Genomic DNA, 27,976 nt, shown 5'->3' with positions numbered 1-27,976 from the left:
GACAATGAAAAAAAGTGGTTTATTCTTTTGTAGGGTAAAAAAATGCCACAGCAGACAAACCCATGACAACGTTCGTTTGAGATTCTTTATGACAACTGTAGTCACACCTCTATCAGAATATCAGGAATGCTCACAGCAGAGTTAGCATTTTCTGACATTTTATTCAATGCATGCAGTGTAGTTATAGCAGCTGTTTCATTGTAGCAGGGAAGCAGAAAAATGACAGGAAAATAAGACATCATTAGCCATGTTCTGAGGTTTTTTTGTGCACTGGTCATAGTCTGTTTCAATATTCCTTTTGCCTTTGACATTCACAGTGAAGTATGATTTTTGGTAATGGCTGAATCATTTTGTGTTTAGTGGACAGACATTTGTAGTTTGTCAAGGAAACATTGTAGAAGTGTTAATAATGCAATTTCAATTTAACTTTCTAAAATAATTTTGCTACACTGAATATTTGAGAATTTAAAGGGATGCATTTTCCTGTTTATGCTATTAAAACATGTAGATACCTAAAGAAAAGCAATTTTAGAATGTATTTCAAAATACAGTGTAGTCTTCACATTGTATTACATTTAAAGAATATAGATTTTAAAACAATCATCATTATTCTGAGTATTTTGATAGTAGCCCATTTTCTGACAGTATTCAAAGCATTTTACAAAGGTAGAAATTATTAATATCCCTCTCTCCAAAAAGGGGGAAATGAAACACACTGTGATTACGTGATTTGTGTAAGGTCACACAGTCAGAAAAACAGAATAGAAGTGAGCTGTCTTAACCACTGGTCCTGACAATTTCTACTAGGCTATTTAGCTTGGTTTAGTTAGTTTGTAGTTAGTTAGATATATGGGTATTTAGATTACAGGTACTGTAGCTTTATGAAACTCAGAAGATTTTTAAAATGTGACTACTTTCTTTCCCTAATTTTGCAAAGATCCTGTGACTGTGTGTTCCTGTGTTGATACCTTGCCCTTCTTCCCACTTTTGCCATTTACAGATGTTTCTTAAGAAACTATAGTGGTTGTCTTCTGTGAGCATGGGTGGCTTGAAGATGCTTTGGTAGTACAATTTTAGACTATGTAGGCTGGATATAGATACTTTTAGAACAAGTTATCTTTTTTGGTAATTTGTCCTTTGTTAGTGGCGAAGTGTTGCTAAGTCACCTACAGACCTGGCATGAGGTCAGTCATTAGCAGTTTGGGACTTTTCCAGTTAGGAGATGTGAGGAGACACTTTGCTCTTTGGCTGCCAGTGCTGTCTTGTAGAGAGTGCTAGTGAGCACCAGGCTGCTCCATACATTTGTGAGAGAGAGTGAAGATGAGAATGAATTGTTTCCACCATGGTAGTAGTGAAGGTTGCGTTTCCACTTCCACTTTTGTTGTCTCCTGAAGGAGCGTGGTGAGGTCTCCCTGTAGATATGACTGTGATCTGGGTTGGACAGAGCTCAGTCCTGGTAATGTGTTCCAGCCATCAAAAGTCCCCGTGACAGGGAGTATGTGCCAGGGTTTCTTGTGGACTGTGCACCCTGGGGTGTTGCTTAGAGGTCATAACATAGGTTGCTTTCTGATGACAAGCAGTGGTCAGTGTATCAGCATGTTCTACACAGCGCTACTCCAGAGATCCAGTATACATTGACAGAGCACAGAAATTCCTACAATATTGGTTACATTTTCCTTCAAATTTTGACAAAAATGTGTTTCAAAGGACCTTTTTGTGAGAGGATCTTTGGTCAGCTTTTTCTCTGTTGTTTTTCAGCAAGCTGCATTCAATAAGTGTATTGTTTTACCTGTAATATCCTAGCAGAGGTTGATGCAGTCTGCATAGATACTCTTTCACTGCAGCTGGAAATATGACCAATGGAGTTGCCTTTAGGATGTTCTATCCAAGACTGCTTTCCACCTGAAAATGCACTCTAGCTGCACTCCAGCTATGATACTGTATGCTCAGCTTTATCCCTGCTATATGGTTATTCTGTAGTGCTGGAAATACTGATTTGTATTGGAAGAAAAGCCATCTCTACAAAGGCTCTTTGGAATTCTTATGTATGTATTTGGTCTGAAGTAGCTCAGGTAGATGACATTACAAAAAAATGGAGAAAGAATGATAAGAGTAGAAGGGGGAGGTGTTGTGTGGGAGGGTTGTGGGGACTTTGGCTAACTGTCTGTATCTTACTGACTGGCTATATTTTTGCCAAAATTATGGGAATGGTTTTATGGTATATTTTATTTCCTCCCCTGTGAACCAGAGAGGGCACTGGAAGCCTGTTGGGAGATGTATACAAGGATATTCAAACATGTCAGTCAAAATATCAGTCATCAGGAATCATTTGGAACTACTAAGAGCTAAAATGCTCTACTTCCTGAAATACACTTAAGAGACCCAAACGGCATGGGCCTGACTCAAAACTCATTGAGTCGATTAGGGACTTCCCAGTGATTTCAGTGGGATTTGGATTAAACCCTAAATCACCAAGAGCAGTAAATACTGAGGATGTAAAACAAACAGACCTCTCAGTGATGTGACTGTTGCTGCTGACACCTTTTGACTTGCGTGGCTTTTGTCCTTTGTTTCTTCTGGATCCCCTGCCAGCCAGCAGGAAAACAGATGTCACTTGCAATTCTTTTCAGTGCCCCAAATGAAAATAAAGGGATCAACAGTAGTGCACAGGTTTATCTGATCACCCTGGTAACCTCACATGCGATAGTTAACTCCAATCAATACCGAAACTTGTTCTCTGTTCAGAGATGAGCTACACTGAGGTCATGGGAAAAGCATGATTCGTTGGCTTTTGTTTTATTTCGTCTTAGTTCTATGCAAAACACATTTCCTACGTTAGTATTTCAGAGTAGCAAATTAGGTCGCCTCAATCCTTTCATTTTATAGATCCAAATTGCTGTAAATCTAAAGCATTCATTCATATATGAAGGCTCAGAAACATCTTTTTGCAGCTATTTAACAAGAGGAATAGAAAAATCTACAAGAGATGTTCTTGGATTTTATTTAGCAGATTCAAATAACTTGACAAATACAGAGCTCAGTTAGGTCTCTATTATTGTATTTTTCATTATGTTATTTATTTGTTTGCACATGACTTGCTTAGTGATGTAAGAAACACAAAAATAAAGGTAGGCCTTGCCCTGTAGTTAGAAATATAAGGCCTATTTCTCCAGAGATTAGGCGTGTGCATAAAATTATACACATGAATAATCCTATTTAAGTCTATAGTATTGCTCTCATGCATAAATATTTGAATCTTCAAAGGAATGGAGGCTAAAATTATTACTTTCTCTGCTTCACCCCAATTTAAATAGGGAGTTTTGTGATTGTCTTTGTGAAGGGTTTGTTTGAATGGCCCAAATGTGAATCCATAAATGTGCAGATAGGGAGTTTGTTAATGCTGAAAGCCTTTTTATCACAATTTCTCATAATAATTTTGTGCTTTTCCCTACCAACACCTGCAGTTTTTCCTTCTCTACCTTCCAGACCCCTATGACCTCCTCCCCTACGGGGAGGATCAGTAGGTCATAGTAAAGTGTTTGAGTGTGAACTAGTTGGAAAAAGACGTGAAGCAGCTAAAGCTCAGGATGGTATTGCGGTGTTGCTTTATCTCACACTGAGGAGAACTAAGAGGAGGTACACTGGTCATTCCTGTGGCCAGGAGATGAGTAGTAATTTGTAAACGGTTCTAATTGGCTTGCTTATTTGAGCTCTTTGTATGATAACTTTTCCCTTATTTGGAAGTCCTGAAAAATGTGATCATCAAGGAGCTCTGTGACACAGGTATATACTTTAGTCACATTAATTCTTCAAAGATACCAGGATGTTTTGTGACACTCCACTCACTCTCTGCTGTTTTATAGGGAGAGTTACCTTTTTTTTTTCTAAGTGCTTTCTAAGCATCCTTTAATGGGAGATCCAAGATTGTAAAAATTCACAAAACATTTCTTAGTCTTCAGCGAAGCTGTGACAATTGTTCTCAGATACTGTCCCTTACAGAATCCATATCTGTTCTGACAGGAAGTTGTTGCTGGAACACTGTCTCTCCTATTAACTAGTTGATATTACATTTCTCTGCCTTTGAAGCATGACTTGCCTTTCTATAGTAAACTCAGTCCAAGCCCCATGTTTCCATTTGTTGCATTTCAGCTCAAATAGTGCAGCCAGGGTTCACTGCAGCAGCTTTGAAAGGCTGTAACTTTGGGGGACTCTGCTGGGCACATCTTTTGGGTGGTAATGATGTTGTTCCTCAGTAGGAGTGACTGCCTTGCTCTCTGGTGTCTGGGCTCACTGCTCGGGGAGCTCTATTGTTGATTGTCTCTTTAAGCACCACCCTGTGCTTGAACTTATTTTAGACTTGTAAAACTGTCCTCAAAAATTCCACAGTACCATGTAATGAGGCTAAAAGCTACTTCAGGAAAGCATCCAGTCCATCCCCGAGCCACAGTGTTACTCCTGACAGATTCCTTATGTATCCTCCCAAGCCTCCGAAGATGGAGGAACCAGACCTCCCTGGCAATTTGTGCCAATATTCACTGTACACACTGCTAGAAAAGCTTCACTGATGCCTAAACTGAATCTTTCTTACAGCAATTTAAATTATTTCCTGATCTCTGCACGAAGGACTAGGTCACTTCTTTCTTATTTTCAAAGGCCTTTTAAATCTAAAGACTTTTTTTTTTTCACACTTCTGCTCAGACTTGTCATTTCCTTAGCTGAACAACTTTGATTATTTATGTTGTGCTTTCTGATTATTCTTGATGCTTTCCGCTAAAATCTGTCCAGCTGGTTTAGATGCTTTTGAAGTAAAGTGGGCAAATGAGATACGGTGCTTTAGTTTAGGTCTTATCTAGGCTGACTAAAGCAGAACAGCATTATGTATCTAATGTGTTACTACATCCCATTGCTGCTTTCACGCAAGTATAGCATTGATTATTCAGTTGTGTTTAATATTTAAATATTTAAAATATTATAAACCTTATTTCTTTTTCTGTGGAACTGGACTAAGACACTTGTTCTCCATCCTATCTTTATGTAGCTGATTCTGCCTGCTTCAGAAAGGTAGTCAGCACTGCGGTACATAAGAGCATCATTTTTTAGGCCAGTGTTACAACTGTTTCAAATTGTAAACTTATTCTGCAATGTACATGCAGCCTGTCCCATTCTGAAGTCTCCTGCAGAATCAATAAGCGTACATTCTGCTTCATCCCATGTTAATGTTTAATATAATCAGATGTCATATATTCCTGACAGTGCTTCTCAGAACAGACCTCTGGTATGACTGGCAGTTTGACTTTACTTCACTAGTAATAACTGCTTTCAAAATACACTTTTCCAACTGGCTTTGCACCTATTTTGTAAGAATTTAATCTGCCTGTTGCAGAAGAGAATATCTGATGAGACAGTGCCAAAGTCTTACTAAAGGATTGAAAAATCTACTGTTTCTTCTCTAATCTATCAGTGTTGCTACCTGGTCATGGAAAGAAATTAGATCGGTGTAGCATGATTTGTTCTTGGTTAATATATGTCACATATGACTCATCTCCCTGTTCTTTTCCAGGTGCTTACAAATGGACTTTTTCTAGGAAGACATATTAAGCTGACATGTCTATATTTTTTCAGCTCCTCCTTTTCCCATATTTTTGTCTTCTGCTGCCTTCCTTAGTCCCAAGAGTTGTCAGAGGCGGCTGCTGACGGTTCGGAGGTGGCTGCTGATGGTTCCAAGATGGCTGCAGCCCTCTTTTAAGTTTCTTCAAGCTCTTCAAGTTTCCTGCATGAAATTCTACAAACACGGCCAATCTGAAAATAGCTAATTTATATTTTCTTATCCTTTTTTTTTTTCCCCAGGCTGAGATTTTATTCTTGTCACTCTGCTACTTAGGAGATTAGCCATCTGTCTGCCACTGATCTTTCTAATGAACACTGATAAAAAATAAATCACCTGTTTCTGGCCTTCTTGAACTGTCTGTCAATAGATTTCCCTCTTTTGAACAGTAGCTCAACACTTTTTATTTTCTTTGTTTTACTATAATGTATTTGTGAAATATTTTTTTATCTCTTAACATTTCTTGGCAGATCTGTCTCATTTTATACCTTTGCTTTTCTAATTCTGTCCTTTGTTATTCAATGTGTGTTTTATACTTGCCTTCTGTAGACCCCCTGCTTTCTCCTTTCTGTACATTTCCTTCTTGTGTGTCAGTGAAGAGCTCTTTCTTTAGCTGAATCTTTACTACACCTCCTAGTTAGTTCTGTGCTAGTATATATTGTATGTATGATTGGTACTGTTTAAGTTGCTACCAGCTCTCATTGACTCCTGTTACCTTACACTTGGTCCCTCATGACCCACTCCAGGAATTTAGCTGTCAGTACTTTTTGGAAACTTTTCTTCCTAGTCCATTGTTTGTACTTTGATGTTCTTTCTTCCTTCTGTAAAGTTCTGACTCTGGATCATTTCATGATCACCTTCACCCAGGTTATGTTCTGTCTTTGCAGCTGATGCTTCTGCATTGGTCAGGATCAAATGTAGGTGAACAAGCCTTCCTGCTGCTTTCTGCAGATTCCTGTGCTGTGTCTTAGCTTTCACCTTGTTTTTTGTCTGTGCTTTTGAGTTGAATCAGATTTCTTCTAAATGCTGTCTTTTATTTTGTTCTGATTAGGTTGGGAGATTTATTGACAAATCTTCATCCATATTCAATTTTTTCATCTATTACTTTTATGCATTTTTTGAAGCTTAATTGAAACTCCAAAGAACAAAAATGTGCATTTATTTTCACTAGTCTATTGCTGTAAAAATCTCCTATATTTTCATCTTACACATTTTATCTCTCCTGTAAGTATATTCCTAACTAGAATTAAAATCTGAAAGTTAGATTGAGTATATTGTACCTGTTTGAAATTGCATTTCAATGGTTTTCTTTGCATTAGAGGCATCTTTCAAAAGATTCTTGCTATTCTTTGCGTGCTTTAACTGCAAATGTAGACTGTCTAAACCAGGATCTGCACAGTTCCAGAAACTAAGAAATATTGGAGGATGTGCTACCGCCCTTCTGGTTGAACTTAAATTAGTCTATGAAAAATTGTGGACTTATTAATGAGAAAAATCAGGAATCTCATTTTAATTGTACTGATTTGCCTTTTCAGAGACTTCTTGTAAGGTATGACTAGAAACAAAAAATGTTTTGCATTGGTTTCTGTGTGCAGGTCGCTCTGTTAAGGTTATTGATTTCCGTCGTGTGTTTCCCTCATTTTCCCCTTCCCAGCTGGCTTGTAGTCTCTTGGTGCATTCTTAGCTCTTAGCACTCTTTGATTACTACAAGGACTTTGTCACATCATTAAAATCCTGTTGGAGGTAATGAACAGATGCCCAGCTTAAAGAAACTGATACCTGGCAACCCAGAAGTACAGAGCACGTTTCATCTTACTTCTGACCAGGTTGTCCTGCCTTTGCTGTACAGATGTAGGGGAGCCATGGCTGCCATGGGCCAAAGTGCAAAGTGTTGCCCTTGTGGGAGACCTCTGTGTTGGGTATGATCTGCCCTGTTGGCAAGCCCAGAACACCAGCCAAATTCAGCCCTTTTGTCGTGTCTTCTGACATTTCACACTAGAAGTGAATTTGGTCCATGCTCTTAACTACCAGTCCCAGCAAAGTGTCTTCCCATCATTCTGAGATGGCTACTGAAGTTCAGTTTTGTTCTCCTTTTGTCTCCATTCCTACTGTCCTTTAACCCTCTGCTTTCCCTTTTCTTCTGTGTTATGCCATGTACTTCCTGTCTCCCCTTTCTTTTCACATGTTTATGTGCCTATTTTCCCATTTCTCTCATCCCCCTCTCTGCTTCTCCCCTGTAGAGCCCTGATAGTCTTCCCTTTCACTCTTCCCTTTGCAGAACCAAGCCACTTGCTTTGTTCTTTTCTCTTTCCCTCACCAGCCTCTTTGTGAAGGTCCTTATCTGGGTCTCTGCAAGTGGCCTGCGTGCCTCTGCATTTCAGAGAGTGGCAATAAAAGGATTGCCAGCTCAGCCTGGTGATAGTTTAGAAAACATAGATAGTGGAAGCAGAGCTTTATCTCCATTCCTGTTTCTTGTGCTATGCTGTGAGGAAGAAGAGAGATGAATAGAAAAAGGTGCTAAAGGAGGAGAGAGTTTCCATGGTGGAGGGCTGGATGGCAGAGCAGATGCTTGTGGAGGAACACCATTGTGCCCACTGCAGGTGGAGAGCAGGAGGAAGAGCTAGCTATGCCTGCATAGGCTCAGATCTGGTGTAAGATTTGGCCCTTGCACAATTCATTAGTACTTCAGGAAGTTTAGCATGCATTTGTTATCCATCTTCACCTGTCATGTCACTGTTTTAATTTGCCAAGCCTCAAGAGCCAAGTTTGTCTTTAGGATGTCTTCAGAGAGCTTTTTCTATTCGTATATCCTGGGCAGAGCTTGGACCTACACGTCATTTTTTGTTATTGCAGCTTTTTTGTTCAGTTTTTTACTTTAGCCTTTTATTTATTTTACTGGTCAACCTTTAAAAAATTATTTAATTTTATTTTATTTTTCAGACACCTCTTATTGAACCTCACATCCCACATCGTCCTACTAAAACCATTACACAGGTAATAGGATATAGATGTGCTGTAGAGCCAGGCCATTAGACAAATGAAAATAACTATTTCCAACAGTGTGATAGGAGTCAACTGAATGATGCTTTCTGTTAGATGTGATAAGTATGTGAGACTTAAAATCCCAAATATATACTACATTACTCTGCAAAAGTATGCATCTGTGCAAGGACTTTTAATTCAGGGAAAAGAGAACTTGTGTTTTGTTTTGCAGAAGGCAGTACAGAGATTCCAGAAAGTTTAAAATCTATATGTCTTGATCCTTTTTTTTTTCTCCACGATCACCAAGGTTCCTTCAGAAAAGATCCTCAGAGCTGGAAAGATTTTGCGGAATACAATTCTGTCCCGAGCCCCTCACATGATAAGAGATCGTAAATACCATCTGAAGACTTACAGGTGTGTGAGCTGATTCAGGTCTCTGAATTCTATGCCTGCCATCCTCTGGTTTGTGATTTATGCCTTACCATACTTGCAGGTCTCTAAAGGTCTGAAATTATTCTGTGATGCTATTTGAGTTTGGATGTTATGCAGTCTTTAATGGGCCTGGTAAATCCTTTCTGAAGTAATTTGACTGGAAATTGGGTCCATGATTGTGAACAGAGTATTCAAATACAAAAAGTCTTCCAAAGTTAATAGCGTAGTTAGCTGGAATATTCTGTGTAATGCCAAGTTAAAATGTAGATTCTGTTCTCTTCATCTATCAGTAAGAGATAATAGAAAAGCTCATTAATATATTATGTTACTGTACTGATTGCTACAGCAGTGTTGCTCAGTGTGGAGTTCTGAAAATTCACCTGGTGAGAAACATTCCGTATGTAGATTTTCTGCTCTATTTAATTTTTTTTTCAGTGTGTTGCCAGGATTTCTTATCTTCCTGCTGGTGGCAGCACAGTCTTGCTGAAGTGGGATGATAATGGCACTTCTAGAATAGAAATGTGACTGCAAGATGTCAGAATCTATCTACTGTTGGCTTAAGAAATAATCGATTTGTTTTAGTGTCTAACATTTAAATCAAATACCTAATGCATTATTCAGAGTATATTTAAGTAAAAATTGGTTTAGAATCTCTGGGTGTATCTTTTTCTAAATAGTAAATCAATATGTTGCTGATCTGCTTTTGAAATAAGTGCATTGATTTTCCATATTTCAGTCCAAAATGTATTTAATATGCGGAGGTATTTGGAGCTTGTGAGTTGATCTGAGAATATATCACAATATAACACTGTTGATTGTTCTGCAAGAACAAAAGAGCCTATATGATAAATGAAGACCAATGCTGGCCCAAATAACTGCACAGTTTTCTCTTATACATAACTGGGAAAACTCTTACTGTTCTGCTGAGCCAGGGAGTGTTATGACAAAGAATTTTACTAAGTGATCATGTGGCTTTTTGGGTTTTTTTCCCCTTCTTTGGGTGTTCTCCAGAACTTGAGGCCTACTGTCGTCTGCCTCTGGGTCAGTCAGGAGATGCAAGGTGACAGCACCTGGCATGAGAGAGCCTCAGGAACACTGTAGACCTACAGACCAATTTGCCTAAGTTTATGAAGAGTTCTTGGCAGTCTCTGTGTGCGATCTCTCTCTTGGCTGTCTCCCTTTTAATTTCTTTCTATTTATTTGTCCTTCAGGCAATGCTGTGTGGGGACAGAACTAGTTGACTGGATGATGCAGCAAAGTCCTTGTGTCCATTTACGAACCCAGGCTGTTGGCATGTGGCAAGTACTGCTGGAAGAAGGTGTTCTTAACCATGGTAAGATAAAGAAAATCAGCATCTTGACTAACATATGGACAGTGTGTGACATCAGTGCCTCTGTAGTGCTCTTTCATGAAAAAGAAAGGGATCATGACCCCAAAAGAAATGCTGCAGAGCGGGCTGCTCATTCATAAATGTAACACACAGACATTATTATTTGAATCTTGCTACCAGTATACCTTTTAAACTTATGAGCATATTGAAAAGTAAAGGAACAATTTATAATGGTAACTCTAATTATACATAGGAGTACACTGGCTTGTGCTTATATCGCAAGAGCTGGATAGCATTCAGGCCAAAATCAAGAGATGTATTACCATACATAAAACTGATCTTCATCAAAGACTTGCAGTTTTTAAAAGTTAATGTGAGCATTTGTGTTTGCTCATATCCATAAATCTGGAGTGGTTTTCAGTGGTTTTGGAATGGTTCCTAAATTCAGCACTCCAGATATTCCAGTGCAGACATATGGGATTTTATGTTAGCTTTCTGACTGCATTTTACATTGACTTTCAGTTTCCATTTGGCAGGATTTACTTGGTAACAGGATATTATAGCCCTCAAAAGGGTAGCTTTCTAAAGCAATATTCATATTTGAAGCTTTGCACATACATTTTTATTAAATTCAGAAGAGCAGCTCTATTACAGTACACTTCCATTTATCCTCTGTTGTGCTTCTCATATCCCAGTGAGAAATTTCCACACTGAAGAGACAGACTGTTTCCATTGCTCCCAACACATATATATTGAAGCCTTTTGGAAAGTATTTGTAGCACACAATTTAGAAGCGTACTCTTCAAGCTACGTAATTTGGACATATGTGACAAATAAGGGTGTTTCATACTCTCACAGTTTCTTTGTAGCTTTCTTTCCCTTCTTAACTAATATATCTGTGGCATGATGCTACACAGATTTCTACAAGGTTAACTTTGATGAGGAGCGCTTAGTATTTGATATATTTTGTTGTTTTCAGTGGATCAGGAACACCACTTTCAAGACAAATACTTATTTTATCGATTTTTGGATGATGAACGTGAAGATGCCCCTTTGCCAACTGAGGAAGAGAAAAAGGAATGTGATGAGGAGCTACAGGACACTATGCTGCTTCTGTCTCAGATTGGGCCAGATGCTCATATGAGGATGATTCTCAGAAAACCGTAAGCAGATTAATGAGTTAATATTACAGGCCTTTCTTGTGATATGGAAACAAGAGAAACTTATGTTTATTATCAGGCATCCTTTGACCAGTTATTTCACTTCAGTGCCAGTTTCTTCAACCTCTGACGTTTTTACATCCATGTTAAGTCATTTCTAGTCCTCATTAATACTTACAAGTTGAACTGTGTGTTGAGAATAACCATGAAAGGCCATGAATGCCATCACACTCACCTGGAGGAAAATGCTGCATTATGAGGTTTTTATTTCATTTCTGAGTCTCCCCTACAGTAAGTTTGAGGTAGTAGCAGGGTCCTACTCTGGTAACACTTTGTGTGTAGAAGTGTCATTCAATTAACTAATGCTGCTTTCAGTTACTTTGAGTGAGTAGAGTGGTAGGATGGCAGCACAGCAGGTGCCTTTCAGTTACAGTTGTCAGTGGCAGCCATTAGTTAGATTCAGCCTTAGCAGAACTTTATTGAATCAAGATAGGCTGGACTTTGCCTGTTGTAGTTTGCCAGGAAGGTGTGAAATGTGGCTCTGTGAGTTTATTTATCAATTCTTATTTTTATAGAATCAATACTTTAAAAAGAAAAAGCTTTCTGTTCCTAGGCCACAGAGGATGTCTGCCTAACCTTTTGACAGCTACCAGATCACGTCCCCTCACTCCTTGGTTGGCTAACCATCCTTTCAGCAGTGCACTCTGGTCGCACTGAAAACTGTGTCAAAGGCTTTTTTTATAGGGAGCTTTATAGTGACTTCAAAGCAACCAGTGTAAACTCTGTTTGACTCTCCTTTGAAGACCACCTCTTCATTAAGTGGGTAGTGTTTAGTGGCCAGTGAATATTTTCTGTGGCCACTAAACATACTTTACTGCTAGTTAAGCACACTGAGAATAAGGAATTACTTCAATTCACCTTCACTGAAGATTTACTTGTAAGGGTCAGTTCAAGACAGGTGAAGCACACAAAGCTGGATCCTGCTCCTTTGAGGCCATCTTTGCTGTGGGATAGGATTGGGCCCTGCCAACAGTGTGAGAACATTTTTCATACTAAAAATGTTTTCAATCATCTAACACAAGTGTTTGCTCCTGTTCTGTTTCCATCTGTGTCCTTTCCCTGCTCCGTTCTTGTCCATGTGTTATGTTTAGATTAAGATCATTTAGACAGTGCTTTTCCAAAAACTTACTAAAAGCACTGAATTTCAAAAAGTACCATCAGACACTTGTGTTTATAAAAAAAGGTAATACTGCCGTGGAGCAATAGTTTTAAGGTAAATATTTGCTTTCCTCTGTTTGTTAGAGGTCTAGTCAACACAAACAAAGGGGCGGTCACTCCCTGTCACACAAAATACACAGACAAACCATACGGGGAATATGGTACTTCCATTACCCTTATGATATTGTGAAATTGAGATCTTCTCTCCTCACGGACATATCCTGTGTGTTCTCCACTGAGGAGCAAAAGTGGGCTTTTGCACCCCTGAGCAGACGCCTGTCATTAGGAGGCTGAGCAGTGCCGTGTGTGCTCTGACCCTGCTCCTCTGCACTGTCTCCTTTGCCTCCAGCTGACTGAGCAGGTTACTCTTGGAGAATTTCTCCTTAGCCTATCATGGTTTTTGGCTGCCTACTACATTTGCTTTCCATCATGACTTTCAGAACAGCAAGTGTAAGTTTACCTTGGCAGGATCAATGTTTATTATCATCTGGACTCCTTGCAGAGAGCTGAAGGGCTGGAAGGATGCTCTGGAAAGTATTGCTCTTCTCTCTGTGTCGTCACTTGCACAGCATCACCTGGGAGAATATTAATAGGAGATTTTTCATGCAATAGAGTGAGGGGAAAGAAGTTTTCTCAAGACTGACATTTATCTGACATCTTTCCCTATCTCTGAAAGTGCTTAGTTTGGCTGCCCTTTGTTCATGGAAGTAAGCTTGTACTGCCAGGCACTGTATTAACTACTGCTCTAGTATTCAGTTTACATACGTTATGATTTTGTTAGTTGAAAATCCACCCTGGGCTGAGCTGCAGCAAAGCTGTTAAAATCTCCGTGAATCCTCAGAGTCCTGCTAGTTTTGACTTGCCACTGCTACAGCTGCCGAGTTCAAAGGAATTGTCAGAGCTTCAGAGATGCTGGCTCTAGCTGACCTGAGCAGGACCCACAATTTTCAAACCAACACAGCTGCATTTTGTAACAGTAACCATTTCCAGAGAGGTTGCAGAACTCAGATAATTACCCTGAAAGAAATAAGACAATATTCTTTGATGAGAAGATTACTTAGAGAATTTGATTGTATAATGAAGCTGTTGCTTTGAAAGGTACTTTCTATTGTTCGAAATCTGAAAATCTCTAGCAAAAAGTGTCACTTGTTTTGACAGCCGACTTAAAAAATTCTCTGTTTATTACATTAACTGCAGCATTTTAACTGTCAAACTGTGAAAGAATGTTCTATAGTTTAAAAAACAGAATAGAGCTCAGGGAAATTTTTGGCAGGCTCTGTTGCTATTGGTTTTTTTTTTTCCTTTGGAAACACATATACTGAATGTGAAAATAGCTTTTTGTGAAGTCGCAAACACAGCTCTCTGCTCCTTTTAATGGCTGGAGCACAGGTGCAGACCTTGCACAAGCCCCTGGAAAAATTATTGTGGAATTAACACAACTCTTTGTTACGAGTGTTTCCACCCTTCAGTAAGAAAATACATCCTGATGGTAAACTCTAATTAAATATTATGCTGCAATACAAAGTTGAACACAATAATAACAGGAGTCTTTAAAGGAAGAATGATATTCATCAGACAACAGTATTTAACTCAGATGATGTTATGGATTATATTCTTTTTTTAATGCCCTAGCCTACAGTAAGTTAGCAGTGTGACTGAAATAATAAATGTGTGTTGTATATTCTTGGTGACTTCACTCAGCACATTTTTTCTCGGTACAGAATGTTTGATTCTACATGTGATCACTAATCAAATTTTAGTGCCATTTGCAGAAGTAAATGCAATGGGGTGCTAGAGAGAGGAAGTGAAAGCAAATTAAAGCATGTTAAACATGACAAAATACATATATAACAATTTAGTTAGTGCTAAGAACATATATTCTTAAGCAAGATATATTTATTCTCTGGTTCTTAAATTTTTTTGTTTAGATGTTCCACCCAGCTGTTAGTAGTAAGAACCACACTGGATTTCTCCATAAAGACAGTATTAACTTCCATAATCCTTGAAGTTTCCCACCAATGAAATTTCATAAACCAAGTTTTGTTCCTAGGACAGGAAATACAGATTATCAGTTCACTGATGGTTATGGGTATTATGTATGGTAAATGGTATTTATGGAGTTAATCAAGGCACACTGATTCAAGTACATAATAAACTTCCATGCTAGAGTAAGTCAACATGCATTCACTTTCACACACAGGTAGTGGATAAAATTATTCATGTCTCCTATTTATTCTTTATGGTACTTGAAAACAAAATTTGTACTCTGGAAATACGTGCTTATTTGATGCTTAGTCACAGTGTTACAGAGTCTCTGATCTTTTCCTGTATTCTTATTATCCAAGAATTTTCCGGTTAGCTGTATAATAAAAATAATCAATGATATTGCATGTACATGCACGACTTATCAATGGCGAAGTTCTATATTATTATCAACATCCTAGTCACAGAGAAGCTCAATGTCTCTGACCTTGATAAATTCTCCAAACACTGAACAGTTTTTATTGATCACTTAATATCACCTGAGTTCTGTCCATTAATGTATACCCTCGTTCCCTACCTATTCCATTTATTATCCTCTCTATAACCAGCTATTGCTGTTAGAATGTGTCCCCTGCAGAAACTAGGTCTTTTCACAGCAGGATCCTACAAATCAACATCAGTGGGTCACCACACAGGTTTTAAAGACACAGTGATGTCTAATGTCTCTCCACGTGACATCTGCAGGAGCAGAAGTAAAGACTAGGTACTGATATCTGCTACAGATTGCCAGTCCTCCCAGTGTGCTAACATAGGAGGCAAATGGACATACTGAAAGAAGAGTGTACCCTTTTGTTTTGATAGAGATCTGATGTAGTTAGGCATCATCCTTTTATGTTTCAATTTCATGTAGAAATTTGTTGATTTGTTACAGTATGTTTTCCATTTTCCAAGTTATGCTGGTTTTACAAGCATGTAATAAAATTAAAGTTGTTACTGCCCTATTATTTTTTAAAATCCTTACCTTTTGTTTCTTAAATCTCCAGTGAAAGGTAGCTAGTACTGGCTTAGTTTTATGCTATACTTAATTAAGCTACCCCTTGAAATTATAAGGCTGACACTAGGAGGGTCAGCCTTATAATTTCAAGCTAGAGTTAGAAATAGTAAAGAGTATTTTGAGTCACTAGAGGGCATAGCAGTACCAAACCAGTTTCTGTTTTTCCATTAAAAGTTTATTCCATTCAGTAAGAGAAAAGAGTAATTTTATCCAAAACATTTTTTGTCTAAATTGATCTTTAATCTGGGTAATAATACATGCATGTCGTTGGTAAGTGAAGAACAGATGAAAAATATAGCTTGCTTAGCAGAGATGTCAGTTGTTCTTATGTTTTCTATGACTTCTTCAGTGCTTCTTTCATCCAAAAGAAGTCTTTATCAAGATTCTTTTGTAAAAAGATGCAGTGTAACTCCAGAGTGACATGGCTGGGTGCTCCCTGTACCTCACACGATATAAACAGACTGTTGAACCAGGCGGTGATTAGGCAGAAAACCTGTAGAGCATAATATTTCTTCATGTGGCTTTCCTGATCCTCTAGATGAGAGTCTCCTGTAATACTGACATTTCAGGAGGAAAACTTCTATCAGGAGGGTTTGTTGTAACCTTTGTTTTAGTGCTGTCCAAAGATTCACTTGTTCTGTTAACTCTTTTGACATCACGCATTGCAGACAGCAGGGTTTGGAACTGTACCTGTTCTTAATGGCAGAGCATACACACCTTCTCCTTTGGAACTCCTGCCCCCAACTGGACTTCCTGTGCTCCATTTCCTCACGTCTTAAATTCCTCCTCTCTCCCTTCCTACGACTAGGTGGCTCTTTTCTTCTGTTCTTGGCCCACTGAATAACCTGTATTCTGCTTTTCAGAACTCTAAACCATATTGTTCGAAAGGACTTAGTCCTATAAAAATTACTTGGGATAATGCTTTAAAGGATTATGTAACTCCAGTGTGTGGTCTGAAATTATATCACAGGACAATTTGTCCTTTTAGAAAATGAAGTTGTATTAGACACTGTAACTAAAGAGAAGCTTGTGAGTGGGAAAAAGATTGGGATCTGCTCACAAGGTCCTACAACTCCTTCTCTTGGGTACTGTTTATTAGATCCTCCAAAGCATGTCCACTACACTGCAGTCTCCTCAGTATTTGTGTCCTTCTTAAGCAATCAGAAAATTTTGTGGTGCATAGGCTACAGAAATGCTACTATTTCAGTCATGGGGGCAGCCTCATTACTCCTTGTCCTGTAGGAGAATTATTCCTTCATCAGTGCCTGCTCTTTAGTAATGGCAGCTTCTTGTATTTTTCAGTGAGAGAAACTGAAACTACTGAATGGTTCCTATTTACCTTTGTGGCTACACAACAGCACTCAGCATTAACTGTATAGGAGCTGTTTGCTGTACTCTAGGATGCACTGCTGCCTCTCCAATTTGTTCAGCAGAAATTCACATACTCCTTTACAAACCACTACTACTGTCTGTTTGCTACAACTAATTAGTGCTGCATGTGAAAAACAGTGCATATCCCACACCCAGGAGTTCTTTTGAAAGGAACAAATTTTTATGTACCATTTCTGATTTATGTGACCATTTTACATATAGAACACTTGATTTAATCAGGAAAGCTGCCTAATCAGGATCTCTCTAAGGTGGTTGCCATGGCTGCTGCTTGGTGTCATTCAGGTAGCATTCACAGAGCTTCCATCCTTTGTGTGTTCCAGTCCTCCACCCAGAAACATCACTGAGGCTCCATTTAGTGAGGATGTACCCTTCAGTAGACAGTACAGCAGCATTTTGTGTTTTTCTTTCCTTCTCTGAAGCATTTGTTTTGGGCATTTATTGCATTTTGCTATCCCTTTTATCTTCTCTCTGTAGGCCTGGCCAGAGAACTGTAGATGACTTAGAATTTATATATGAAGAACTTCTCCACATTAAGGCCTTATCTCATCTTTCTACCACAGTAAGTAATTTTAAAAGTTACAATTCATCACCAAAGGAAAGGCTGAATTTTTACTTCTGGTGTTTTTTAGAGTTGGAGAGCCCATAACCATTTCCATTTATACTTCCCATGCAAAGAAGTTATTCCATCTGTGAGGAACACCCAAGCACTGTGTAGTGTAGATTCTCTTTTGGATATCAGATATAATTCTCTTCATATATTTCTGCACAGCCGCTATCTCACTCACTTAGCACAGGTGCTGCTGTCTGCATCCATATTCGAGTTTAAATGAAGATGTATGCAATCTGACTGTACACCCAGGATTGTGGTGCTACCGAATTTTGCAGAATTGATTTCTCATCTGTAAGGAGTCTTGGCTTGAACCAGTTAGGAGGAGGAATTACACTGTGCAGAAAGGTGCACCCGGCGGTTCTTGGTGGTTCGAGTTTGGTCACTGAGTGAAGGAAAGCTCATCAGATCAGACACTCTCTCTGCGTGGTCAAGAACAGTGCAGAGAACCACAAATAAAGGAAATGGAGGAGAGAATGTGTCTCCGTAAAGTCTCACCATTGTTGACGCACTGCGTAGGTAAATGGAACAAGATAAACAACGCTTCTGGTCTCAGCATGTGGATGCTTTCAGAAAAAGGAAGCCAGTCAGAAAGTAGATCTGTGTTTGACAGTAGCTTCTTTGGAAGCACTTGATATTTTCAGTAATTCTCAGTTAACTTGGGCAGATACAGCTAATTATGAAGCTGCATTACAGTAAGACAGTACTTCATGCAAGTATGTAACACCTGAGCAGTGTTTTTCAAAAAAAAATAGGCATCCAGAGTTTATATCTGAATTACAGAGGTGTTAAGGAAACTTCCCAGTTTGACCATTCATGAGGCTCTCTGGCAGTCACACTCCCAACACCAGAGACTTTCACTGCTGGGACCAAAGCCCCTTCACAGCAAGCAGCTCCAGTGAACCTTTCTGGTTCAACCCCAGATTTCCCAGTGGAGTCACAGATATCTCATTCCATAAAGCAGTTTATTCACAGTGCAGTAATACAGAAACAGCCTGAGCTGGTGCCTCCAAGGAGGGACCCTCAACAAAGGGGGTTTTATCCCCTCACAATCCAAGCCATGTAAGTCTCGCTCTTCCTCCCGTGTCCTCCACTCCTGCTTTTTCTCTCAGTATCCATTTACCTGGCTGGCACCACCAGTTTTCATGACCTTTGCTATGCAAAGGGTGGCAGTTCACAGCCTCTTGTCTCAGCCTCCCACCCAGAACTCAGTCTGCATCTCAGTCTGCATCACTTACTGCAGCTTGCAAACCTGCACTAGATGTGTTCCTCAGCATGGGAAGAGCCATCCAAAATCCTTAAGCATCCCTGAGATGTAGGGAAAAAAGTATTTAAAGACTGCTGTAAGATCCAGAAATGACCATTTAAAGGTTAAACAAAAGAAACTACCCAAGACAGATACTGAGAGGGAGTGGAAAACGCTCTCGATACTGCATTTATAACCCTGAACAAAAAAATATGAAACACTAAATAGTTTCAGCTCTGAAGAAATTCAGACTTGAGGTCAGAATCCACAGGAAGTAGCATATAGAACAAGTAGGATAAATGATACAAACTGCAAGAAATACTTGGCATTTTGAATTACAGTTGATTCCATGTTTTTAGTAAGAATCTGGAAATGCCATCCTATTACACGTGCATCATGAACTAAAGCAGAGGACAGAAACCATGACTAGTCTTCAGAGGAACAACAGACAGCATTGCTTCTATGAACCAGAAGATTGCTGGTCAATTGACTTGAAAGGAAATTAAATGTTTAATTTATTTTAAGCAAGGCATAATTCCTGAAGTAATAAGTTCTCTAGACATACACAAACAGCAGGAAATAAAATGGATAAAATTCAAGTCACATGGTGGTGAACTAATCCTTGCTAAACCTGTGAAGTTAATGTATGAATGAAAAACAATTATATAATACAGTGTTAAAAGGAATCCTCTTCATCAAGAGGATTCCTTCACTGTAGAGGCAAATGACTGAATCAACTGAGAAGACATGTGGATGGGAATTCTCTCTGCAATGTGCAGAGCAGTGTTAATGGGGCTGTATTGCCTGTCCTTATGAAAGCATTGCCTTTGAGCAGAGGTTATAAAAGGATTTGGTGAGGTGTTATAGAAGTCACAGGTCTGTGTGTTTGCTGATCAGTGTGCTTAAAAAACCTGTCCAAACACCTCTGTTTATCTCTTTTCTTCTCCAGGCTGCAAACAGGCAGTGCTTTGCACTAGCTGTCAGGAAGGAGTTCTGGGAGAGGTGGCTGGTGCAGTATGTTTGTGCTTGATGCCTGAGCAAAGGTTTGGGTGGGCGCACAGGGGTGCCTAAAATTGTCCACCCAACTTGGGAGATGCAGCCACCAGACTCTCATCTGGATTGTGTCTAGAATTTGAGACTTCCTTCCCAAGTTTTTCTTCATCGCCTAAAATTTTTTTTCTATTTAAACAGTTGAGAGAATGGTGCAAAAATGCTACTAGTAAATATATGGTGGAGCCAGCTTTTGATCCGTATTTGGCACAGTTAAGTTACATGGTAGTACCTTTGAAAAAGGGATTGTCACAAGCTGACATTCTCTGAATACAAGAATTTGCTTGGAAATTTGCCTCCAATTTGCCTTGGAGTCTTGTGGTTGTATGAAGAGATACATAAGGAACATAGAAAAACTCAGAATCTTATGAGGTTCCCAGTACTACTGCTATTTTGTGAAAGTAACACTAACAGTGTTTACAGTGACAAAAAGCAGTTGTAAACAGTGTCTCACTAGAGGCAACTGCCCAGTCAGTTGTAGGAGCCAATCACACAGAGCAGTACAAACCCAGGGAGGAGCAGGCTGACGCCAAGGGCACCATCATGTTCTCCAGTTCCTGGAAGAGGTAGTGAGGTGGATGTTTTGCCTGGAAAGGTGTCAGGCAGAGAGGAGACTCAGCAGGTCCAAGTGGCTGTGCCTCGCAGCTTGACACAGCAGAAGTTGCCAGATTTACATCAGTAAGGGGAAGGGTACTGATTTCTCAGGGAAAACCAGGAATATTTCCATGGAGTAACTGTCAATCACTAGCTATCTTCTGTAGCAGATCACTATTACCATTTGAATTTTTCTGTCATGTTAATTGTTGATAATCATTTCACATATGTGTGTATGAAGAAACATGCAGAGACCCGTATCTTAAAGATGCCCTTGTCTGAGCCATTTGGAGCCAGGAAATGTGTGCTCTGTAAAGCCAATCAGTAGGAATTAGGACATCAAGTGAAGCAGACCATTGCCTGGCTGCATGACTCTGAATGACTGATGAATGATGCAGAGGGAAGAAAAGCGGCAGTTGGGCTATATGACTTCCTCTCAGCAGGAGGAATAAGATACGTATAAAAACTATAATTTCTCTCTCTTTATTTTAAGGTAAAGCGAGAATTAGCAGGTGTCCTCATTTTTGAGTCACATCCCAAAGCAGGAACGGTCTGTAAGTAAATGGAGTCCTATCAGATCTTCTTTTTCATCTGTGGCATGAACTTTTAAATTCTTAATGTTTAAATGACAAGAGCAAAACTTGGATGCGCTCTTCAAACTTGATTGGCACTTAGTGTTTAAAACCTAGGGTAGTAGGTGTTGGCTTAGTCTGTTGCCAAGTGCAGGGACAGTACCAAAACTAATTCTGTATCTTGGTTGAATGTATATATCCCTTACAATTTGGGTGTGATTTTATCTAGAATTTTTGGTTGGACTAGTCTCTGTTTAAAGTGTATTTTAATATTATCCTATATTAAAAAAACCTTGCTGTACAAAGCGAAGGATTTAAAATGTAAGATTACTCAGACCTGTAATACTGAGAAGCTTTATCAAATGAATGTCAAATTCAGAGTTGCTTTTAAAATCATAGTATGCCCTTTTACAAGGTAGATATTAATATGATTGTAAAGTTACCTTGAATTTTACTGAGTGCAGAATCTGGCCAATTTATATTTTGAATAACTATATTCTCATCATAAAATCTTTTCTCTCTCTTGTAGTATTTAATCAGGGAGAAGAAGGTACTTCTTGGTACATTATCCTAAAGGGATCAGTAAACGTAGTCATTTATGGCAAGGTATTTTTCTCAGAAACTATTTCATATGATTGTTATTATTGAAATTGTAAGAGTAAACTTTGAAGGAATACAGTTTAATTTAGAGCAAAATTGCTTTGTCTAACAAAACAAACAGAATGTAATTTTATTAAGAAATGATCCAGTGGTTTCACTGATTATACTTCCAATTGATTGCTCTATAATTTTGGGATATATTACACAGTTTCTGAATATAATCCATCAGAGTTACATCAGTTCTTTAGGACAAAGCAATTTGCTGGAATTTGGTGAATTGCCAGACTTCTGTCTCATGAAGGTTTTTGCCCTGTCCCTTTACTGCGATATTGTCATGCATTTGTATGACTAACTTTTCTCATATGTGTCAGGCATGTCTGACAGAAGTACTGCTTTGTGGCTAGTGGTTCTCAGGTTGAATGAACTCTTCCAAATTTATGCCAGCTCTTCATTTTACTTAAGCTGTAGACCAGAAAGCATCTCTACTAAATTCTTGCCTATGAGAGAGATTTTTCAAAGCAAAAAAAATAGGATTTTGCTACACAGAAATCCCTTGAGTCTTTAAAAATCTTTACTTTCCTATTGATTTTTCGTTTAGTGACTGTGAATCCTCCATTTGAATGCCAGGCATTTCACCAAAATCTAGCACAGGGCCTAGGTGCACAGTCTGTTTCTAAGTAACCTGTATTTACCTACATTTTTTACATCACTGGGTGAGCCAGATTCTCTTTTACTGTAAATTGGAGTAAGTGGAGCACTGCTCATGTACACCAGCTGAGGATGTGTTGTTATATGTTACTTCTGCAAACTTGATTTTATTTTTTAAGGCCTCTATAAATAAAAAACAAAACACTCAGCAACTTTCTGTCTTGAGCAGGACTGGAAGAGTCCTTCAAGCTGAATGTAATTTCAGAGAACAAGCCAATTCTTTTCTATTCTTGCCTTTCTTTAGTAATAGTAATAACCAGCTATCAAGTATTGTTTCCTAGTCATTATTCTGGCTGTTGATTTCCTGCCAAATAGATTTGTTTTGGTATTCGATTGTGAAGTCCAGTGTTTGTACGAGGACTTTCAATAGAATCCAGAGTAATGATGGGTTTCTGCATGTAAATGTTTTGCTCTGTGCAGGGTGTGGTATGTACTCTACACGAAGGAGATGATTTTGGCAAGTTAGCACTCGTGAATGATGCTCCCAGAGCAGCATCCATTGTACTGCGTGAAGACAACTGCCACTTCTTGAGAGTAGACAAGGAAGACTTCAACAGGATCCTTAGGGTAAGAGCTGCCCCAACAGAGTGATATCAGAACTTGCAAATTTTTTTAGAGCCTGTCTTATTTCTATGAATATATTGATGTTGATAACCTTGTTTGAAGTAATGGAACAGAGATGTAACAGTCTAGAAGATCAAGTAAAGAATATATTCATTTCCTGTCCTCATTTTCTGTTCCTAGCTCCGACATGAAAATGGGACCAAATGGAATCTTCTGTCTCTCATATTTCTGTGATCTAGAGTTCACCCTTCTCAGTTTTTCCTTATGCTACCCAGGATTTCTGGGTGATATTCCATCCAAATATTGAAAAAAACCAAGATCACCCGTTCTCCCACACAGGTCATGTCAGGTACCTTAATCTCAATGAATTTAAGGCAGAATCAATTGGCAAATTGAGTAAGTTACAGATAAATACACAGATGTCTTTATCAGAGAACTCTAGGAAGATATTCCCAGACTAATTTTACAGTTGTTCACTTTAGGGCGAATGTGTTCTGAAGTCCAATTGTAATTCAGTAAATACAAGCTCTTTTGTGTCCATTCATAGGATAGCAAGTCAAAACTAATGTCATCCTGTATTTGAACCTATATATGCCCAATATTGCAGCAATAAAACCAGTCCAGACAGAGTACTCCACTAGAAAAATTACATAAGACTGTGATTACTGTACAAAAGGGAACAAGGATCCCATTGGCAGTAAGGCTGGGTTGGCCATGGAGACTTAAAACTGATTAAGCTTTGGTCAATACTTCAGAGAAGATCCAAGTGCATGGTCTTACTGATTTTTACCTGTGTTTTTTGAATACACATTATATTTAATTTTTTTTCTTTTTCTACTATGACCTGGTAGTAGAAAACGAACAGTTTACTGAGCTAAAATTTACTGTTCTTACATGCTAATTTCTCTGGGGTTTTTTTAAGCGAAAAATCAGATTGTAGGTAATAATATTCGTATATAAAAGTGGGGATAGAGATTATATTACATTTGGAAAGTTGTGGGGAGACTCTGTTTTTCAGAAAACTTGTTTTTAATTTCACACAGATGGAGATTTTTCACATCATTCTTGCTCTAGTCCCTCCCACAATTGTCTGCCTCCTCCCCCAAGCCAGTGCTTCCTTCTTCATCCTGTGTATGAGGAAAACAGAATAAAGACAGATAAATACAGGGGGAAAGAACCAACAGCAATCTTCATGTTTGAAAGTCATGCACTTTGTCAGAGTAACTAATCAGCCAAATGAAGTGCAGTTACATTATTAAAAGTACCTTGTCTTGCAGGATGTGGAAGCAAATACAGTAAGACTCAAAGAACATGACCAAGATGTCTTGGTGTTGGAGAAGATCCCAGCAGGAAACAGAATTTCTAATCAAGGAAATTCACAGCTGCAGCACAAGTATGTTTTCATTCAATAGTGCAAGTGTCAGACAATTATTAACCTTTTAAATGGTGTTATTATCCAAACAATAGCATATTCCCTTTCTATGTTAGAATGTAGTGCATATAAAGTTTTCTTTTTTTTTAATCATCGGTTGATCACATGCTCCATACTGGATAATATATCCATTTCTTGCAGCACACCAGCTCTATGTCTTTACACAGTAATTCTCTGAAGATCTCACTGTAAATACTTACCTTGTGTAATGATTTCTAAGTAGTCTAGGCAGAGAGAATGATGAAACCCTACTAAGCTGAGCTACTGTGTAAAAGATGTGAGGAAAATACACTGTTTTATTGTTAAGTACAGACATTTTTAGTTTGGATTTTGAGTTCTGGATTCTAATAAGAGTTTGCTAGGTACAATTTGTACATAAAACAAAGATCTCATGCAATGAAAGTTGCAGAGCTTATCTTACACAATAGGTTTTAGCACTGTAATAACAATATTCACTACATTTTCCTTACTTTCTTACTGAAAGGGAAAAAGTACAATTCTGTTTGGATACTACTGTGATAAGAGTAGAGTGAGGCTATTACCATTTCAAATGTTGGTAAAACCCCTAAAGGCTTTGTAAAGGCATTATTTGCAAATGGATGCACAGTTTTCTTCAGAAACATTCAAAGAACTTCAACAAAATAAGCAACAAGAAGTTTTGAATCCTTCTCCCTGAACCTCACTTTTTCTCAAAGAAAGAGCCAATTTACTGTGAGATTTTTTGGGTACACTTTTTATCTCATCTGGGATTTCATATGCCTATTTTATCTGCATAACTGAATGCAAAGATTTATAAAGATCTGTGAAGGTTGAATAAACCATTCCTTGCATTTTATATACACATTTCATATATTTCGGAAACTGCCATTTCATCTTTCACTTGATCTGTTAAAAAAGCGATCTGTTGTACTAGGAAAACAAGTACTCTTACACAAGTTTGTCTAAATGAGGGGAACCTGACTGTAGCCAGTGGATTTGCATCAGCAGCTGCAATACACAGCAACGTGGTCTTGGGTCTGAGACATTCTTCATGGTTCCAAAAGTGAAAGTTTCATTTCAACGTATTTGAAACACTGCCTTCCTTGCAAACTCTTTGCACCAGCATTATTTTTATTATTTAACAGTTTGTTCTTCAGACTCTGATAAAAATAGCCAGAAAAATTTATGGTAGATTGTTAAGTTAGGGTGTATTTTAGGTCTTACATTCCAGGAATATTTTCAGGTAAAGCTCAGAATTTCATTTCTGTAAATATTTTATTCATTTGGTCAGCTTTTGGGGGCTATCAATGTGTCAGCAAGGGAGCTTTTGCTGTTAACAATGACAAATAGACATAATCTACCCAAAAGAGGAAGTTACCTTGAAAGTTCACTGTCTGCTTTTCACCAGTCAGATTACTTTGTTATTAGTGTGTTGGCAGTGTCTTTTTGTTTAAAGTGTTTTGAAATGAGTTCACTGGGTTTCAAGATGACATTTCTTTTGTTTCTTTTCTTAGTAAATAGAGTAAGTGGCTGCATTTATGCAGAGTCCAAATCAAAGTTCCTGATGTTTTTTGGTTTCCAGATGTCTTATTGGAATGTGTTAGTTGAGTGTTTAGTGCTTTTGAAAATCTCTGTGCCCAAAACAGAGGCCTAACAGGGACCTCTTCTCAGGAAGAAACTAATTTTCTTCATCTCAGCCTTGGGGAAAACTTCACTTTGGCAGCAGATTCTCTCAGTTACCATTTGGATTCCACTGCTTCCTCTACGGAGACGTTGCTCCTACATAGCTCCCCGAGCCATGCTTTCAAAGAGTGACAGTTTCACTTCGAAGGACTAGCTCTGAAGTTATCACTCCCAAGATCTAACTCTTTATGGGTGATCACACTCATGCAGGATGAATTCAGCAGCCCTGCAAGTCACTTCACTGTTCATTTTCACTTTCATATTCAGAGTACTGCAACCTGTGATTTCTCTGCTTCACTCACTTAGATACTTGGTTAGTATCTCTGTGAGAATGTGCACTGGCTTAACAAGTGTTTGTGTTCTTGGGACATCAATACAGTTTTTCCAAAGGGATTGGCAAGTAAAAGAACTGTGACGGTCAGTGCTCAAAGTGAGGAGGAGCTCCCAGGAGCTCAGCTCCACCACTTATTTCTCAGCAGGAGCAGAGTATCTTCACTTCTCAGGGTTTTTTCTTTCTTTTTTTTTTTTTTTTAAGTTTCATACTTTATCAGTTCAATTCCAAAAGAAAAAAAAAGAAAAAGAAAAAAATGCAAAGATTGAAAGAATGTAGGGAAAGATAAAAAATATCTGATCTGCAGGAAAAGAAACAAAAAAAGATGACAGGACAAGTTTTGCAATATCATATGATATTCTACTAGTACTTAAAATCTTACCAGTGTTTTTGCATGAAGCAAAAAACCCTGGATATTGCACTAGTTCTCTCACCTCCCTAAATTAACTCCAGGAAGTGGTACAATCCTAAGTTTATCCACTTGAAACACTTACATACTTTCTTACTTCAGCTATGTAAGGCATTGCACAAATTTGAAGATACAGTGGGCTATTTCGTTGTCTGCCCCCACCTTCTCAGACCAACCCCTGTCAGTGATGCTGAAGGAAACTATTTCCTTGCTCTGGCACTAATACTCAGCAGTTCTTATTTCATGCTCATAGAATGTCTTTTAAGACCCTTTAATGACTGCAAATTGCTATTTATTCTCAATGGAGGAGCATTTCTGCTTGCACTTCCCCAAGTTTGCACCAGTGCAGCTCTGTGATTGCGGTGTAATTGTGGTAGTGTTATACTGGAGTACTTGTGCAAGGAGGGGGTTGTCATCTCACACTCCCTGGGCAGGGTGGAGAATGTTATTGCTACTATTTTACAGGGGAGAAGCCAACAATGTTGTGAGTGGTTTTGTCCTAAGCACACAGAGATTCTGGTCGGGGCAGGTATTCGTACTCTGGCCCTTGGCATTCCTGGTCTTCTTGCTCACAATTATTTCTTGATGAGCTGTTTTGCCCATGAGATGCTAACTGCTTCTTTCCCTCCCTCAGGTATATTGTGATGTCAGGAACCCCAGAGAAAATTTTAGAGCACTTTCTAGAAACTATGAGACTTGAAGCAACTTTAAATGAAGCAACAGGTATCAAAGGCTATTTTATTATTACTGCATAAGATGGACTTGCTGGGGGAACACTGCAATGTGATGCTTTGAAAAGCACCTAACGGTGCAAATAATTTTTAAAATATTTTAAAACTTTTCACCAAAACATTTCATTACAACGTTACACTTATATCCTAATGCAATACAAAGTGTCACAGTTCAGTGTTGCTTTTAGTATGTAGCATCTCAGAGTGCTGGAAAATTGAATTATTGGTTTATACATTCCTTTAATTTAAGAATATGTAAAAACCAGTTTGCTCTGGATATTACACAAAGAAAAAGTGAGAGAAAACTCATCCTT

At 38.5% G+C, this 27,976-nt stretch overlaps 1 protein-coding gene across 5 annotated transcripts in view; it reads left to right on the top strand.

Annotated features, from left to right (window-relative positions):
* Positions 1-27,976, top strand: part of RAPGEF4 (Rap guanine nucleotide exchange factor 4) — a 151,323-nt gene that overhangs the window by 86,820 nt on the left and 36,527 nt on the right. For 4 of the 5 annotated variants that reach the window (XM_032692910.1, XM_032692909.1, XM_032692914.1 and 1 more), the window contains 10 exons: positions 8,546-8,599; positions 8,895-9,001; positions 10,231-10,352; positions 11,329-11,512; positions 17,631-17,715; positions 21,147-21,207; positions 21,755-21,831; positions 22,954-23,100; positions 24,375-24,490; positions 27,566-27,654. In XM_032692910.1, coding sequence (XP_032548801.1) covers positions 8,546-8,599; positions 8,895-9,001; positions 10,231-10,352; positions 11,329-11,512; positions 17,631-17,715; positions 21,147-21,207; positions 21,755-21,831; positions 22,954-23,100; positions 24,375-24,490; positions 27,566-27,654 — 1,042 coding nt within the window. The remainder of the gene's footprint in view (positions 1-8,545; positions 8,600-8,894; positions 9,002-10,230; positions 10,353-11,328; positions 11,513-17,630; positions 17,716-21,146; positions 21,208-21,754; positions 21,832-22,953; positions 23,101-24,374; positions 24,491-27,565; positions 27,655-27,976) is intronic. The other variant, XM_032692912.1, reaches the window with a different exon arrangement.

The sequence above is a fragment of the Chiroxiphia lanceolata genome, chromosome 7, assembly GCF_009829145.1.
Source record: "Chiroxiphia lanceolata isolate bChiLan1 chromosome 7, bChiLan1.pri, whole genome shotgun sequence".
Lineage (NCBI taxonomy): Eukaryota > Metazoa > Chordata > Aves > Passeriformes > Pipridae > Chiroxiphia > Chiroxiphia lanceolata.
This window is presented reverse-complemented; position numbering and strand designations above follow the sequence as displayed.